The 19615-nt window shown below is 37.5% G+C and overlaps 1 protein-coding gene across 2 annotated transcripts in view; it reads right to left on the bottom strand.

Moving 5' to 3' along the window:
* btbd11a (BTB (POZ) domain containing 11a) overlaps positions 1-19615 on the bottom strand; it is a 138240-nt gene that overhangs the window by 36974 nt on the left and 81651 nt on the right. For both annotated transcript variants that reach the window (XM_055020393.1, XM_055020394.1), the window contains exon 2: positions 4080-4229. In XM_055020393.1, the coding sequence (XP_054876368.1) occupies positions 4080-4229 (150 nt within the window). The remainder of the gene's footprint in view (positions 1-4079; positions 4230-19615) is intronic.

Below are 19615 nucleotides of genomic sequence, written 5' to 3'. Positions count from 1 at the left end.
GTGGAGGAAGCAAGGAAAATTCAAAGTAAGTAATATTTATTAGTTGAGTCTGAATGATCTCTTTATGTGCATCCTCAGGCTGTTTGAATAATAAGTTCACATCAGGCTGCTTGTTTAAATTATTTAAGAGAACAGGACGATCCTGACTGTTCCCTCCTCATTTGGAGCTCTAACTTTGATATTTGTATCTTGATTGGCCCAACAAAAACAAAACTATAAAGTTGGTCTATTTAAAGCAACCTGGCGTCTCTTCTTTTGTGCTTTTTTAAGCAAAAGAAAAAAGAGGGTCATGTTATATCTTGCCAGGCGGTGACCGTTTTTTCCCATCCTATGTTTGAAGAGGAGGACACATTTCACCATTAAACAGACACCACACTATTTTATATCTGTCTGAGAGATGTAATAACAGCAAGTATTTATTTATCCACAGTGCTCCGGGAGGAAAATTGCCATCTTATATCTCATCTTTGCTGCTCTGGACCATATTTCATCTGCGACAGGGGAAGACTGATGGTTCAGGAACTGGAATGAATTATGTATCACTCCAGTTTATCTGAGCAGGCACTTTTTTTTTATAGCAAAATTGACTAAGCATAACACCTTTATGCTGCCTTCATATTGAATATGCCTTTTTTAAGCTGTAGTTTTTCCCAAATGTCTATAAATTGCTGTTAATAATTGTAATTTTTTAGTGTTTTTAAACAGTTGGATTGTTTTTTTTCTTTTGCAATATGAATATCGCTGTTCTGTTGCAAGATCTAACTTTTTGCAAAAAAAAAAAAAACACCCTTGAATTGTGATTTAAAGTTTGAAAATAAAGCAGATATTAAACATGCTTTCCATTTCAGGTCCGTCATTGGTTGGATGGAAATTCTCATCTTCTACTAAATTAAAATATTTTTGGTAATAAGTACCTGTAAACATCAGGCTTGGCGTAATTAATCTGTATTAATTATTTTTTTCTTAATTAAAAGTTTTTACTCTTCTTGTTATCATAGTGTAGCAAAGCATCGTCCCTTTTAACGCGTAATATCGACAATTTAACAGCTAAATCCGATGGTATTCTTCTTCTTTAGATTTGAACGGCAGCTAGCATCCATTAATTTTTAATTACTGCCACCTGCTGGATACCTGATAATTATTCCTCAAATAATTAAAACAATAAAGAAAGAATGACATATCTTCCCTTTCCCTTTATTACTATTTAACTGAGCAACCACATTTTCAAATTTCACCCATAGTTTCACTGTGAAGCAGCTTTTTGGTATCCAGGCGTCACCCTGCAAGGGCTGAAAGTTAAATAGATGCAATTATTTGAATAAAGGTCTCACTGCGTCTGTATCAAGACTCATCAGCTTTGGTGAATTTTTCCTCTCTTTTGCAAAAAGGCAGATGGAGGAACATGTTGGCAGTAGGACTCTTGATGCAGTCATAATGTACACTCGCTAAGCAGATGCACACTCGTGTTACTCAGTGATTCGTTAACTGAAGATCAATCTGTTCACAAAAAGCAACATGAGGAGAAAATGTTCAGATCCACTAAACTTACACTTGCAAGCAGTTTGTGTTCGCTGGATTGTGTGAATGTTTAACTCAGGCAGAGGAAAGTCTCTACAGGAAGAGCGATGCTGATAATAAACTGGATTTGTAATTTACAGCATCTAAAAAGTCTTATTAATTTCACCAGGCATATTTCTTTCCAATATTCTAAAATTGGATTAATATCCAAAATATACAGGTATTAAAATGAAATGTGGTTTAGTGAAACAATTTCTTATATGATGCAGGATTTACTGAAACTGTATTTGCATTAAATAGGCTGATGAGTGACTATTCACATTATTAGTCTGTGCATATTAATGATTACAGTTGCCTGGAAACAGCTGAGTTGCGGCTGCTGGTGTCCTGTTACATTAATAAATACCAGATTATTTTTTTAGTTTCTAAAATTACTGCAGGAAAAACATCATTTGTAAGGAATAAGATCTGGCAGAGTGATAAACTCTGTGATAAACACAAATCCCCAAATTGTCTTGTAACCTTTGAAAGGTATCCTAATTATAATTTCTTTCAGTCTTTCACTGCTTCTTTTCTTTTTTTTATTTTACATCTGAGTTTGTTTGCTTTTTTAAGCAATTTTTTTACTTTTCAAACTCAGAAATGTCCTAATTTTTTCTAGAAAAATTCTCAAATTTATGCCAAAATGCTGTCATACAAGTTGGAGTTATAAATTAAAAAAAACAAAACAATAAAACAGCAGGTACTGGACTGAATTAATAAAAATACAATAAAAACTTTGAAGGACCTTCAGAAAGTCTGAGGATCTTTTCTTCCAGATCGCTTTATAGGATTATGAGTCTGAGCAAAATAAAAAGAAATGGAGGATGACTCAAGACCTTTAGAGCAAAGTACTTTTCCCCCTGATAAACGACATCATGCCTCACAAACGGCTCTCAGGTCAAAGAACAGACCTGGAATTCACCGCTGGAATCGCGATGATTTATGGTTCTGCAATGGGCTTTAGGGTTAAAGCAAACAGGATAAATGAACAAGGACTCCGCCACCAACTGTTCAAACGTCTTCGGGGGACGGTCGGCTCTAATATGAGAAACAAAGAGTTAAAGCGTTTCGCTGCTAGTGGAGGTTGAAACCCTGGGAGGCGATGACCTTGGATTTAAAGGATTCCCCGGGCGTGGATCATAAACAGGTGTCGGACCAGCTGCAGCACGCAGGATCCTGGCTGCTGAGTGTCAGAGGGACGTCGGACAGCAGGGCGACCGCGACAGCCGGAGGGAGCGGCCATGTTCATTCCTCCGCCCAGGAGCAACTGGGACATGACGTACAAATCCAAAATATTCACGTCAAACAAGGAGAAAAACTGACAGGCTGAGCTCCCTGTGAAGCAGAATAAAGCGTAAATTTGCATAGACAAAGGAGTCCGGTTTAGCTAAGCGCTCAGTCATTACAGAGCTTCACCAGCGTCTTCCTTTTGAATGAAAAGTCACTTTAAATTTCGAGAACAAAGAGAAAAATTTAAATTCATCTTTAAATGTCTGCAACAAAAGCTTGTTGTTCGTCAAATGCCATCGAGGTTCACACAGAAACCTCCTGCATTCTGCTTTTTATTCACTTGTGATGAAACATTTGAACGGGTCACAGTGACATTTTGAATCTGTAATGTTTATCTGCAGCAGAACAACAAATTCCCGAACAAAACTATTCACTGATTGCAAAAAAAAATGGAAAGAAAAACTCCTTTATATTGATATTTTCTTCTCTTTTTCAGGTGTTTTTAGTTTGATTTCATCGGCAATCAAATTGAACTTTGAATAAAGTAATTTATTGATTTGAGTGTCTTTTTACGAGAGTTTGGTCGTGTATTTCTCCGTACCATCTCCACAAATTTCTTGTACCAAGATCATTATCATTTGCACATCCTTTGTAAATAAATTTTTAAGCTTCTTTAACTTCAGTTAAATTCTTCCGCCATAATTCAAAAGCTCTCATCTTTCAGTTTGAAATCAGGATTTCATGTCTTTATTCTCAAAACTTCGCTCTTTCAAAAATTCACTGCTTTCTCAAAGTTATTTAAAATGATCAGTCTCTCTGATTTTACTCTTTAAAAGTTTCTTTTTGAGTGAAATGAACATTATTCTTTTATTCTATGAACGACTGACAGCATGTCTCTGAAGTTAAAGCAGAAAGGTCAAAATAATGAAAACGATGCAGAGCTTTCAGACCTCAGATAATGCAAAGAAACAATAATACTAATGTTTCAACTAAGAAAGAGTTCAGAAATCAATATTAGGAGGAAAAACCAGGAGATTTTCAATGTGGTTCAATGCAATGTGCTCCTACTTCTTTTTCAGAGCTGCATTTATTTATTTGTTAGTTTGCACAGTGAGGAAAGTGTGAGATGGGAGGAGTTCACTTTACAATAATCAACACTAAGCTCGTCTCCCACATGAGTTTCCATCTGATTCTCCAAGCTAACACGGCTCTGCCTGCTGTCTGCTGACTCATTCCTCTAAAAAACAAAACTTGTCAATGCTGTGTAAGAAAAAGGAAGCTCCACTCACTCAGCTCCGCGATGCTGCCCACTCGGGTTGCCAGCAGCGACTGTTCCAGCGTGCGCAGCTCGGCCTGGGAGTACCCGTGACCCTCGCCGCCTCTCCCTGAGCGCTGCTGGTCTCGGTGCAGGTTCAAACTTTCCGGCAGACTCAGCACACCTGGAAGAAACACAGAGACAGACGCCAGGGTTCATCAAGCAGCCGAACTCGTGTTTGAGGAGGAAATTTAGTTAAACTAACTTCATTTTCCCCCCCTTTCACATACAGGCGGTATCACGAAACACCAGGGGGATGGAAGCTGCAGAGGAGACAGAAATGCAAATCAGCACTTTTAGCTAAATGTAGAAAAACAGAGCTGGGAGTTTGGAGATCCACATTTATTTTCTGCTCCAGCTGCAGCTTGGGGAAAACATTTATCTTCATGACTAAACGTAAAGCGTAGGGTTAAAAGCATAAAGTGCTAAAAATGAATCCTAGATTCCCTCTGAAGTACGAGTTTATATTCCTGTTTGTGCTCGTTGTTGTCTGTGTTTCAATTCATCACCTGAAGTCTAATTAAGCTCTATGAATTCAAACTGTGACCTTGGTGGGAGCCGTTCCTCGTTTTATAAAACCAATAATAACTCAGGTGTATTGTTTGAGTTTTTTTTTCGTTTTTGTTACAGCAGATTATGTTTGTGGACAAGAATGAATCCATTTAGGAGGCCATTATTGCAGCCAGGCATTGTTTCGCTGCAGAATGGCTTGTGACAGATTGGATATTGAGTTTTTTTCTCCTGCAGGAGAATGGAAAGCAACACCACACTGAGGGCTAATCCTAATGACCCAGCGCAGCAGGATAAGCCGTTTCTCAACAAACAGTAATTAAAACATGGGGGAACTCAGTCTATTTGTCTATATTTGATGCCAGAATTGAAGACAAAAGGCCCATGCAGTTGGACAGAAGGCAACAAGTTGGAGTTTTTCTTGAATTTAGCCTCAAATTCCTCCCACAATGTTTTTTTTCCCACAGTGTCCAGCCCGGGAATTCCAGTATTCCCCAATAAGAGTCCCACTCCCTTCTTCCCACAGCCTTTTCGGGTAGTTTACTTAATTTAGAGCTTCCAATAATTCCTTTAGCAGCTATTTTCCACTGCTTCTTGACCGCTAAGCAGGAGGCGCAGCGCAGCTGATATCTGGGTGTGCCTGAACATAAATTCCTTGGGAAAAATATGTGAAAAGTTTCCAAAGAGTGGAAGCATTTCAACACAACAGAGGTAGATTAAAGACGAAGCTGAAGTTGGTTTCCGATTCGGGAAAAGGTTAAAGGTTCACGACTTCTTCATCTTTAATCTGCTCTAGTGAAAAACTTTCTGCTCTGATACCAGAACATTGAAACCAAATGTGGGATTTGAAAAAACCTTTATCTGATTAATGAAACTTCAATAAAAGCTGCTTTCTTTTTCCAACTGAACTCCTGCTCCTCTGAATTTTCCATCATTTTGCAGTTTTAGCTTTTTGTTTTCTCTCATAAAAGATGCAGAAGATAGTGGGAAATGAGGTGAAACTTTATCCAAGTTTCACCTTTATCTCGTTGCAAAATAAGGGTTTCATAAGTGTGGTTTCATTCCACACTTTAAATATTCTGCCATTGTAGCAAAATAATCTAGTTCAGGTAACAGAGAGAAGATGCTGTAGGTTTTTACTAAAGTAGGTAAAAGATACTTAAGGTAGCGAAAAATTTAGTGGAATCGCCCTTTAGCCATTTCCCACAATCAGAAACCAATTTCAGCTTTGCAACTTAAGGGTATATGTACCAATGTAATCGATTATTTCCTCTCCAGTAATATAATCAGCTGCGAATACATTAGACAACAGACATTTACAAAAACTTTAAAAGACCATGTGACATTAAATTAAATTCAAAAGTACTTTATTAATCCTTAAACGTAAATAACATGTTGCTGCAACTCATACAATTTTCTTCCAAGAGTTTTTGTAGATGGTGATGCCTCCTGTAGCAGTCTGTATTACACTGGTTCTAAATAAGCCTCTGACTGAAGACACATATTTGTTGTAATTAAATGATGCAGATTGTAACTATTGCTAGTTTTAGCTGAATTATTCAGATTATTTACATTTTTTTGTGTTTCCAGATAGTATGAAATTAAATTATTGACCTTAAGCTCTTAAAGCAAAGAATTTATTGAAGAAACCAAAAATGTAAGTGAATAAAAAGAAAGCAAAGAGTTTCCCTCAGATGACTAGACATCTAGAAATGTTTTTATGTGATTGCTTGATCTGATTTTACCAAGAAATATGTGTTAAAAATCACAACAATCACAGCTTTTTAACCATGTTCGGATAAAAAAGCTGGATTTGAAACTGCAATGCTGAGGTTTTATAACCAGCAGCTCATTTAGGCGTCAATTGTTCTCGTATCCATGTTCAGATATAAACTCGAAGTCTGCAGTGAAGCTAGAGAACGCAGCATATTGAGTTGGTCTTGCAGCAGTTTGTTCAGAACCATAAATATCAAGAGAAAGTAACTGAAGCCCAGGTTCTGACAGAAAACTTCAGAGCGCTTCAAGTTTAGCTTTATCTCCTTTCCCACAGTGAGTTTGAGAAATCTCCTGAATTTCTCTGGGAATCCAAAATCAGATTTTGAACTTTGAAATAGGTTTCTGAAATCACGGCCTGCTGTTGTTACGGCCGTCCAGATTTATGCCTCTTTTTGTTCTCCTACTTCAAAAAGCTTTGCTTTTAAAGAACCCACAGGGTGCAACAGAGTTATTTGCTGAATTATTCATCCTGTCAGATCAAGACGTATAAACAAGTCTGCAGCCATCTCTTTTCCCACCTCCCACTCCCTCTACATGTTATCTCTCACTAACATTTGGCTTCTCCGGATACAAAAAACAGGAGGAATATTTGATCCTGGATGATGTTTGTGAAATAAACATCAGAGGTGAGAAAAAACGGCAGCCTGGCTTCCTGAAGAGGAAAAAACCGACGAGCATGACAGATAAGAAAACGGTTTGGTTGACCTCTAAGGCAACAAGAAGAGTATGGGGGAAGTTGCCTGCCATAATTTGAGAGCTAACATTTTCAGCCTGAAAGCAGGATTTCATGCTTTTCTTCCCAAGACTTGTATTCAAAACTTCTGCTCTCTCAAATCTTTCTCATAGCGCTCAAAACTTGTCTCTGCTCGAATCAAATCTCTGCTCGCACTTGGAACAGAAAAGTACTGTCGCCTGGCAACCTCTCACCCAATAGAATCAAAGTATTGTAGTTGGTGTGTTTGTTTCCTTCTAGTCGGTGTGCTTGTGTGGACAATATCTGTCTGTCTGTCTGTCTGTCTGACTATCTATCTACTGTAACACTTTCATTCTATTGGCAAAGAGTTTGCCAAGCGACGGTACTTTTGTGTTCCAAGTGTGAGCAGAAAATGATTCACCAGCAAGCAGAGACATTCCATCCGAGGAAAGACAAGTTTTGAGCGTGAGGAAAAAGGTTTGAGAAAGCAGAGTAAATATTTGAGAACTAACATAAGTTTGGAGAAGAAAGACTTGTAATGTCCTGCTTTTGAACTGACAATGTGTTGCTCTCGAATTATGGCAGAAGAATTCCTCCATAAAAGAGTTCAGCAAAATGTTGAGAAATGGGTTCATTCTAACGAAATAGGTAAGATTTGTTGTACCTTCTTATTTAGAGAGCATGTCAGCTGCTGTCGAGTTGATAAAAATAGAGACTGGGTCATTGGAACGAGACCACTACAGAGCTCCACAAGGCGTAAAGGAATCCCTGTAGTGATTTCAACAGGACCATTGCCGCTCATGCAAGTCATCATAAATAATGTAGAGGATATCGAGCTCTGCAAGGATACACACTGTGTGAGAACAAGAAACACAGGAGTATTTTTTCAAGTAAAATAAAGATTAAGAGCTGCTAGAACAGGCGTCATGTTTTTGCCACATTAATGAACAGTGTAATTAAAGAGGACTCGCACTTTCCTTCTGCCACCCCACGAATCAGAATGCAGAAACCTAAACTAGATTCATAAAGCCTGACATCAAAATGTGGGACAAAACATAGTCTGAACCGCCATCTTGGTAGGTAAATGCGGTGCAAAGCATGGATGAACCATGACTTTGAGAACGACAAAAAGAAAGTGCCGATGTGCCAGAGAGATTTGTCCACAAAATCGCTGCTGTTGGGATCTAAACGCATATGAAACACAGAATGCTGCTTGTATATTGTTGTCATAGGAACTCCATAGCAACCGTCATGACAGTCAGTTACGGAAACCTACCAAGATGGCCGTCAGTTACAACGTTCCCAGAACTGTGATGTTACACCTAGTCGTTAGCAACAATTAGCACTGCGAGCTGTCAGAGCTGTAAAGGTCATCATTGTTTTAAATAAAATTAGTAATTTAATTGAAACTGTTGGCAAGAGCTAATTTTATTAATTAATATATAAAGTTAAAAGTATATTAGATATTGGGAGAATGACTTAGGATAGATGCTAGCACAAACTGTTTGCTGACAAGTTTGTACTAACAAAATTGCTTGTAAGCAAACTTTCGAAGCAAACTTGCTAACAACTTGCAAGTTTGCTAGCTAACTAACTGGCTAGGTAGCCTAGCTGCTAACTAGCCTGTTAATTTGTAACTCTCAACACTGAGACACCCCTGTAATTTCAATATATCTCAATATATTTTGAGATATAATAGAAATATATCTCACAATTCGTTGAGATATTTCTGTTAGATTATACCAGACGACAGCTCAGTTCCCCATGGATCCAACTGAATTGAATTTAATATAAATTTTTATCCAAAATCATGTAGTAATTTTCCAAATTAAGAAGGAATTTCAAAATCTTATTTGAGGACTTTTCTGAGAAACAGAAGATTAAAGAAATCATCCAAAAACCTTGTTTTCGGAGACTTTTTACACAAATGAAGAATGTCATGCTTTTATTTTCTAAGAATGACGGCCTTTTTATAACACGATACAATGGAAACACAAAATCACATTTTCAAAAGTCTCAAGGTTTTAGAATATTTCACACAACACAATCGTGTGTGAGGCTTTCGGCTGAACGGGGAAAATGACAGCCTCTATTAGGCCGACTGAAATCTCCTTTTCTGAGTCCACAGGAGATCAGTCTGAAGACCAGCAGGCGCCGCGGTGGCTTAGGAAAAACAGCTTACCATTTTCACAGGTGACACTACAATGCGGTTTGAGCAGAGCTCAGAGGGAAACACAGCTGGTTTAATGGCACACCTTGACATTTTGAATTGGAAACATAAATATCTCTCCAACACCAGACATTTGGGGCAAAAACACTTTTATATGTTATTTTTATCGTTAGATTTTTTTCACTGAGCCAGAGACAATGCATCATGGCTCCCATGTGTCTGCTGACTTATCAAGATAAGCAACATTGGCATTTTTCTAATGAAAATTTACACTGGAAATTTACAGCTGACATCAGCAGAGGCGGTCCTAGCCTTTTTGGCGCACTACTAAATACTAAAATATTTAGTAGAAATATAATATAAAAATTCAGAGCTGACATTTTTCATCACTTTTGCAAAAACTGTGCAATAAATTAAAAATTATGCAAAAAGTGCAGGGATTTGGAGGGACTGATTGATACAATTTGGCAGTATAAATAAAACCTGCTGTGAATTGATTGATTAAATAATATTTAAGATCACTTTTATCTTGATGGTTCGATGTTTGTTCTTTTTAGAGTCTAGAGGGCCTTATAAAACACTTGAGTTTCACCCATATGAGAGGATTTAAACGTAGCATCTTGTAGTTTCTCTGAAAGCTTATTTTCTGCTAATGCCAAGAAATAAGAGCGTTTCCATTTTATTTTGGAAAATTTAAGAACAAAAACTTTTTAGTTTGACACGCGATTTATTTTCCTGGCTCTTTTTTCTCCTTATTTCAAGACAAACTACCATTAAAACAAGGCCTTTTCAAACAGAGGAAGGACAAAAGGTCTGCCTGCTCTGGTTGAGAGCAAGCTGGCAACATAATGAGATCCGTGATCAATTCCTCTTTGTGACAAGCTGACAATCCCACCTGGATGGTTTTATCGCAAGGAAGCTCGACCCGTTGAAGTCCAACCTTTGAGCAAACTTCTCAGGGGAAAGAAAAAATATCTTAACTAAATTGATTTTCCATTAAAAGCTGCAGTTTGTGTAACAATGATGTCATTCTGAATTGCAAGTCAAGGTCAGTAGGATCAGTCTGCACCGTTGGGATCCCTTTTTTCTGCAGGAATGTCCAATTGATTTCTTTTTTCTTTTTGTCGTGAGGGAACTGCGCACCCTCCCTTGTCAGCGACAAAACTCTGCAGGAATATTAACAAGTAGTTGCCATGGCACTAGGCGCCTGCTGCCTCGCGCTGCAGCGATTGGCCGAGCTGGAAAAGCTTTACTGTAGGAATACCGTTTGGAAAAAAAAGCAGAGTGATTTTTAAACCCACATCACTGAGCAGGCAACACAAAGCAACACAAAGCGTTTTATCAAAACAGAGGGGCTGAATTAGCGTGATAGGTCCTGGAGCTGCTGCACCACAGAGGCATTTATTCCCTCATCAATAATGAATGAATGTACTGAGGACCGAAATGGTCAAAATGATTAAATGGTTGACCCAACTGATGGACTGAAAATTGATCCATAACACAGCTGTTGGTAGAAATCCACAGAGAAATCCACAATTATGGGCTTAAATATAAAAATAAATATCACAAAACGACGCGTGACTTAAAATCCAATCAGATGAAAATGTAATTTTATCTGGAAGCGATTTATTTGGTGGTATTTCCCAAGAAAACAGAGATTGGTAAAGTAGTTTTTGTAAAGACTTTTTGGATTTTTTTGGGATAAACTGAGACAAATTATTTGCTTTTATAAAATAAATATTAAATTCAAACTCTCTAATTTCTATTTTCTCGCTACCAAAAACTGGATGACGAAAGTCTTCAGTCTCGTGTTTCTTTTTTTCAACGATAATTTTGTTCACAGAAACTTCATCATTCATTTTGTTTCTGTCATTTCATTTATTTATTTTTTTTGGACATTTTAAATGTCTTCCAGTTCCAGTGTGAAAAGTTCATTAATATTTGAGGTTTATTAATTATTATTCCAAACGACAATATTATTATTTTTCGCAATAATTTCTGGGACTATTCACCGTTCAGGTGTTGCTGTGACAGGCCTAAACTTGATGTTTTACTCGTCTCTCTGCTCCTGATTTAAATTATTACATTACCTCGTCAGGATGCTGCCAGGTGATGCAAAAGCCTCATAATTACTAATTAATTTCAATGCGGCAGCAACGAAGCAGAACCGGGTTCAGATTTATGTCTCCACAACATCTAAAACAATGAACAGTTTATGAGTTTTCCTGGCACAAAGTGCCATTTCATAGCACAATCAATTAACTATGTTAACTTCAGATATAAAATAAATAAAATAAGTAAAATAAATTTTACTAATGCCTTGAAGTTGGGTCTCTGTCTCCTGCTACTTCTCAGCGTTTAATTGAGAAGTAGCTTTTATAACAAGCTCAGCTGATGCGCAGTTCCACCAGGTGTTTGCTAATTGCCGCTGGCTAGTCTGAAGGAGCTGAGTGGAGGGAGTCACAAGCTTGAAAAGTGCAGCTCTGAGGAGGAGACGCGCCTCGAAGGCAGGCCTCAGTCAACCCGGGCGTTTCGCACAGCTGAATGGTTGCAATGGAAATGAAAGGATTTCTCGAACATGCATGTTTAAGAAATGTTTGATGAGGGAATAAAATGATATAAACGACATTCTCAGTTTTAGGAAATACTGCCTCTTTAAACTGAACATCTCAGATAATTAAAACATGTTTTAACTGATATTTATGTAAATCAATATGCCTTTTTATTGCACTTACTTTATAAATTTTGACATTTTACCCTGAAGTTGGGAAATAACTGGGATTTTTCTTGCTGATGTGAGATTCTATAACTTTGAATCAAACCAGAAAACATGAAATCCAATCATCTGCTTTTATATGATAAGTGGTTTCCATCATGCTAGAAAAATAACCCTCCTCTCCCAGTAAAATGTCTCCTGACCAACTGGTCCCTCAGCTTCTCATAAATAAACCAAAACAAACAAACATATCTGGCATGAAAAGTCATCCAGATGAATTCTCTCTCAATAATTTGCAGAGCTCTGAACCTCTCGGCATGTTTACACACATTCCCCCCCAAAAAATTTACATTTTCGGAAATGCAAAGCCAAAACGTTCTACTAACTCAGCAGTTTTTTGTTAATCTTACAGCATAATAAAGTAGTTTGTGTTCACAGTAAAATCTGGATGCAAACAGAAAAGTTCACAATACCTTGCAATTATGTTTCAGTTTTTTTAAATAGAATTTTATTAACCAAATTTTTTTTCTAATAGGTAATTAATTTTAGAATGAAACAAATTGCTACAAAACTGCAACATATTACTAAATTACTAGTGATAAAGCTTTATAGTTGCATTTATGTCAGGATATTATATTTTCTAATTGCAACATTATTCTGTTTTTATGTATTTTTTTTTTTTGCTCTAAATAAGAATTAAAATATTGCAGCCTCCAAAACCTTGTATAAAAGTTAATAAAATTACATTTTAACAGGTAATAGTTAAATTAAAAGTGCCAGATGAAGTTAGAGGAAGAAAAAAAGGTATTTTTTTTATCTCAAATGAGGCAAAGTAAGAATATAATTTAGCCTCTAATATAAATGCTATCAATGAGTCCTTGTGACGTTCAGTGACAATCAGATGCATTAATGATTTAAAAAGGGAAAAAGGTTAAATCTGAATTTGTTTGTCTGTGAACTGGAGGTAAATCTATCTTGAAAGTATATGAAACATATAAAATTTAATCTATTCTGTTTCAAAAACCAAAAAAGAAAAGTTTACATCAATTGGCTTTCTAGCTGTGAATTAAAATAAAAACAAAAAATATTGATTTAATTCCTATTTTTGGTCTGAACTCAGCAGATGAGGCCAAAACAACTAGAAGTCAGAAACTTAGTTCAATCACAGTTAAGCTATAAGCAAGAAAATTATCTTTATCTTCCTCAAATCTGAGTTCATTTTCACTTTAAACTAGATTGCCATTGACAGCCCTAATCGAGCCTCGTTCTGCACATATAGATCCACATGTTCTAGATCGTAAATCAGGGCAAACCGTAGAGCAACGTGTGGGACCCTGCAGGTTGCTTTCGCTGCTTCATCATCTGGACGTCTTCATCACGCCAAACCAGATGGACCACAACGGCTGCACCAGATGCCCGACTGTATTTACAACCACGTGTCGACATCGTTCTACTAATTAGATGAGCCACATTTACAGAGTTATTTATGTTATGGGATGTATAATATGTGCCAGCATAACATTAACTTTAACATTTCTGAGGCTCAGGCAGGAATATTCCTGAAGTTTTTTTGGTTTGCCATTAAGTAGATACAAATTCCATTGGACATTATGTAATTTGAATTGTTTTATTGATTATGTTGCAGTCATACACTGCAAAAACACAAAATCTTACCAAGTAATTTTGGTCTAGTTTCTAGTGCAAGACAAACTAACTTAAAAGAGGCTTGTTTAAGTAAAAGATTGGCAAATAATTTAACTTATAATATGGGAAATAGGAAAAATAATCTGCCAATAAAACAAATGGAAAGCTGAATGGAAATCAATAATAAAGAATTATTTACTAAAAACAAACCTCTGTATATTATTGAAAAATTACTTGGTAAGGTTTTGTATTTTTGCAGTGTACTGACGCATCATCAGTCCATATATGGGTGTGATGATTTTATTTCAAATTTTAAATTTCAAGAGGGTTTCAGCATCACTTTTTTTGCTTTAAAAAAACTGTAAAAAATTCAAACTTTGGTGTATTTATGAGCTTTAATGCTAATATTATGACATTTTCCCTTTTAGGTGGAGAAATGTGAAGCTTTCCTTGCTAACAATGTTTGGTTTGTTTGTTTCTATGCACTGTAATCACTACCTTAATGAACACTGCTGTTCCCAAAAGCAGCACGACTATATATAGCACCAAAACTAATTTATTGGTTCGCCCACAGGTACCAAACAATCACACGTTTACACCTTTTCTAATTGAGTGCTGCTGGACACTCTTTCTCTTTCTTAGTTTTTTTCTTCTGCAGAAATTTGCCCCTGGCCTTTTTCCTCGCAGTATTTCCCAGCGCAGCCTGTGTAAAGAGGCGGACGGTGGGACGCGCTCATCCCCTCCCCGCCAACGTAAATAGAACACGTCTAATTTGGCAAGGGCGATGTTGACATTTGGATCTGACGCCCCGGTGGGAAGGGTAAAACGGCGACCAGTTGGGATGCCGCTGCCGCACAACACCTGATCTGTTCCTCTGTATTCAGCAGACGGTTCTCGACACTGCAGCGGCGAGAGCAAGCCAAACGAAATCCCCTCAGATCAGAGGATTATTAGTCACATCGTTCCACTCAGAAGGCGTTCTGGTCTGAATGGAAAGCAGACGCTTTAGAGCTGAATTCCTGCTTTCATCAAAACTGCTAATTTTGCTCAAAAAATAAATAAACAAGTGTTTGAATTAACTAAAATACTGCGGTTCGGTGAGCATTTGGCAGAATAGATCTGAAGGCAAAATTTGGGAAAGATGTTCGTCTTCCTCCTACAAAATCGCCGGCCGACTTTAAGACTTGGAAATCAGAAAACTCATTAGTTAGTCGTTTTCTTCTGACCGTTTCGCTATGGAAAGACAACCTTCATGAAAAGCCTGGTCATTCTCACGTTAGGTCTGGGCAGATTTTACACAATTAGTCATTATTTGTTTATCAGAACCAGTTTAAGAAGTTTAATAACAAAAGCAGATTCAAATGACGGAAGATGATGTGCAAACATTCTGACATCTGTAGATTGGAAGATTTCACTCCTTCTTTGGATATATTTTCAACAAATATCTTTTATCTTCAGCTGTGATCAACTGTCTTTAAAATTAAAACTGGAACAGGACCTGTCTGACAGCATGAAGTAGGTTAATTGACATCAAGACCTCGTCCAAAATCAAAGATAAAACAGCAGTATGTAAAATACTGCCACTCTGTTATAACAATACTAGACAAATAATGTGAACAAAATCAAGTTCCTCCGCTGTTTACCTATAAACCGAATGTCATCCGCACAACTTCACAGCCGGAAACAACCAATCAGAGCCAGGAGGAGGGTCTTAATGCTGCCAATCAACCTCGTGTTTACCACAACACAGCTGCTACTGTAAAAACCCAAAAAACCGAAAACGTCTATAATTTAAACTAGCGGCAGCTGTGGTTGACACAATTTTACCGTTTATCTACAGCAAAACTCTATACAGATACCATAAAATAATGTAAAATTCTATATAAATATGATAAAATATGGTAAAATTCTGTATAAATTTTGTAAAAATATGGTGAAATTCTGTATAAATTTGCTAAAATGTGGTAAAATTCTGACAGTCACATCTGTCCATATTTTACTGTAAATTATAGATCTTTTTCTTTTAAAGTGCCTGAATGCTAAGGCTAGTTAGCGCAGCAGATGAACAGTTCATCTGTCTCATATCAAACTAATGTCATAATGACAGTTCTTAAAAACATTTTTATAAAAGTGACATAATTTACATGCTTAATTTTGGTAAAAAGCTTAACTTCTCTTTTTCTGTTCAAACTCAGATGAAATTCAAAAATAACAATAAAACAAAACAATCACGCAGATCAGCACTGGCAGCTCTATATTTGGAGGCAATATAACCGGGCCGCTGATGTTAAGGCTGGCGACGTGGCTGATGTGACCGCGCCGCATGCTCACAGGTCACCGCGCCGCGGGGCGCCGCCACCGGTCACACGGGGTTAGGAGGTGGCAGAGGTTAGCCAGCTGTGACCGGCTGCCGCCCACAGGCTGGCCTCAGATGACTCCATGTGTCGCCGCAGAGCTCAGATCGCACCACGACAGAGCGAGAGCGAAGATCAAGAGTGTGAAAGAACAATGGAGATGGAGCACAATGAAGGCTGCAGAGAGGAAACAGAAAAGTGGGAACGAAAGAGTGATTGAAGAGTGAAGGAAGAAGACAAAAGGCCAGGAAGTCATATTTTATCCTTCAGCTTCACAGCGACTGGCCTGCTGAGAATCCGTCTTCTCTTCCTGCTCCTGGCCCCAAAAAATAAAAGCAGACAAAATGGAGAATCTGCTGCAGAGCTATTTAGGAATAATAAACATAACTCCCGACTGGTAAAGCAAATAGTGCCTTTAATACCACGGAGCAAATGCAACCTTTATGTTTAGCAATTCGCACACAGTTCAAATATGACCTCCAATTACAAACACGCAAACAAACCAAGAAAGAGAAAACTGAAGATTTCTCACAACGATATTTGGATTTGTGTCGAACATGGCTTTTGTACACACGTGTCAAACTCCAGGGCCAGGAGCCAAAATCCAAATATTGCTTCAATAGGTCCCTCCAGTTTCTCACAAATCAGTAAAATTCACACAAAATCTATAGATCACATGGTTTTTCTCATTTTACTGAATTTGTTTTCTCAAAATTGGCCAAAAACATGAATCGAGCAAATAAAGTAAAAATTCCTTACAAATATTTCCAATTTAGCGCCACAAAATCTGCAATTTTGATAAAAAAAAAAAAAAAAAAAAACACACAAAAACCATCAAAATCCTGGATGGACTGATCAGTGTGAGGAGACATTCAATATGATTTAATTTCAAGAAACACTTATTGAATGCTAACCCAGGTATTTATTGATAACTTAACAGCTTAATGGGTTTCATCGATACATTCTGTCACAACCGGCCCTTTAAGAGCATTCAGACTTTTGATTTGGCCCAAAATCAAAACGAGTTTGACGTCCAATCTCTCATGAAAAGCTAAATAAAGTTGGTGGCAGCAACCGCCTCGCCCGCTCTTTGGTTACCTAGCAACTCACTCGTTGTTCTGAGGTTGCCTAGCAACAGCCTGCTGAGCGACCGGCGCAGCAGCAGTTTCATGTTTGATTGGAGAAACAAAAATGAGCTTGAGGTGAGTTATTGTTTGTTTTTTTTCTTAATGAAGATCAACAGTAGCTGCGAATCCTTTCAGCGTATTAAGTTGGAATTACGAAAGAAAGATTGCGTCATGGAAACAAAGCAATTTCGCAGAAATAAAATCAGGTTTTTGTGCTGAAATTAAATGCTTTTTTGAAATTTGTGTATCCGCAAACCACAATGAAAACACTTTTTTGCATCATACGAGTCACGTGATCTGTCATAAACAAATAAAAAGAAAATGTCTAAACACCTGGATCAAACCAAGTAAATGACCAGAAGTGACGCTGCACGCTTTTTAAAAATCACCTTCTTTGTGAACAATCTTTCACATGTGATTTTAATTCAGTTTTTTTAAAGCTACAATTGCAAAATTTAGTTTTTTCTGCACTATCAACATAGTTTTGTTTAGTTTTTGTAATGCCTCTTTTAGAGTATAAATCATTTGTATTAACTGGCCTCAATATTTGCAAAAATAAACAAAATACATTGTTAATGAAAAGAAAATGTCTAAATATGTTGTTTTGTTGGTGTGGTGTCTTTTTTCCTTTGTATTTCTGCCATTCTTTAGTTCCTCAAAAGGACTTTTAGTCCAAGTGGAGCCAAGCTGAAAGGATTTGCTGGCCAGAAATTTTACTCCAAGGTAATTTTGCATTCAGCTTAGCTGTGTTTGTGAATACATGGGTGTAATTTCTCAGCCCTGTGTAAAGCAGCCGCTCTAAAGACGAGCGATGAAGCAGTAAACACCGACATTAGTGGCATCAAATGATGCCCCTTTTCTTCTGGAGGATTTCTCCTCTTATAAACAAGCACAAATCATCATCTTCATGAAAATGTCAAAGTGCTGCTTTTAGTCTGTCAGTAGTGTCAAGCTGCTGACGCTTTGACAAAGAGGCAGCGCTTCTTGGAGGAGAATGAAAGTGAAATTGATGCAGAGTTCGCGGCGTTGGTTTTCACCCCTGCTCACCACCCAGGGAGACCCCGAACGCGACCCAGTCACAATGTCCCGGCACCCCTCGGCCGCTCCAGATGGACGCCATATGTCCTCGCACCACCAACACCACAACCCACGGCAACGAGAGGGCACGCTTCACAGGCGCCGGGTTTGTTTACCAGCGTTTCCCTCTGCTGTTTGCTGTGTCTGACGGAGCATCTGCAGCTGCAACTGCTGATATTAGGGGCAAATAAAACGTCACAGAAAGGGAGAAGGTCCTTTTTGTTCTCCTCCATGGTCTCTGTGATAAGAAAGGCAGCAAACTAAGCACTCGGGATGATCTGGAGAGATTGTTATAAGAGACTAAACGTTGGTAGACTGAATGGTCCATAAATCCATATGCAGCTCCATCTCAACCTTACAAAACAGACATAAAGATGCAGCCATGAAATCAATTTTCAATTAAAGTTACAAATTTTACCTGTTTTCAACGAGGTTCTTTAAATCTGTACATATTTTTTTATTTTAAATTCATGACCGCATACGAAGTAGATCAGGGTATTTGCTTATTGTTAGCAAACGAAAACATTTCCCAGCATCTCCTAGGAGGCTCTGGATGTCATAACTATTGCAATAAATGATAATTTGACAGGAGAATATTTGATACCAATAAACTTTAAGTTTGTATATAACACTTAAAGCGGAAGTATACAAAATTCACATAGTGCCATTTTATAGTACAATCAAATATCTTTAATTGTGATAAAGATGCGATATATATCAAATAAGACTGAAATTATTTAACACTTTGAAATTCAGTCTGTCTCTTTAAGAAACTCCTGCTCTTACTGAAGCTCCGCCTTCAGGAAGTGAACATGGCTCCTCCATTAACCCTTTGAGAATGCTGCTTTTTAACCAGCATTTAACTGAGAAGTCGCCCAGCTGACGCATAGCTCCACTAAGTGTTTACTAATTGTTGCTGGCTAGTCTGAAGGAGCTCAGACTGGGAGGGCAGCAGGTCCAAGGTGGAGCTGTGGTTGCCATGATGATTAAATGACTTATCAAACAGAAATGAAAGAATCAAAGCAACAGTCCATGTATGTTTATGATGAAGAAATAATATTATGACATGATGCAAAGCTACATAAAACAGATTATGACGTCTCTGTAAACAAAATTACCCTTAATTTTTTTTTAGCTTATTTTAATTTATCATGTGATTAATTGATTCATTGCTTATGGCGACAGGCTTACTTCCAACAAGTTTCCAAATCTGAAAATAATATCCAAGAGTCAGTTCAATGTTATTCAATCAACTCGCTGTTTCATCAGTTGGATGTAACATGAAGACATCAAGTAAATGTCATTTTTACATAAAAGTAATTATGGTTGGTATCATTTTCAGTGTCGTTAACAGATATTAGCCTCAGGGTTGGTGGATATTAACGGAGGACAAGCGTCCGCTGTGATGCAAAATAAGAACATATTAACCTGTCAAAACTGAC

Source organism: Poeciliopsis prolifica, unplaced genomic scaffold (assembly GCF_027474105.1).
Source record: "Poeciliopsis prolifica strain line A6 unplaced genomic scaffold, Auburn_PproV2 SCAFFOLD067, whole genome shotgun sequence".
Classification (NCBI taxonomy): domain Eukaryota; kingdom Metazoa; phylum Chordata; class Actinopteri; order Cyprinodontiformes; family Poeciliidae; genus Poeciliopsis; species Poeciliopsis prolifica.
This window is presented reverse-complemented; position numbering and strand designations above follow the sequence as displayed.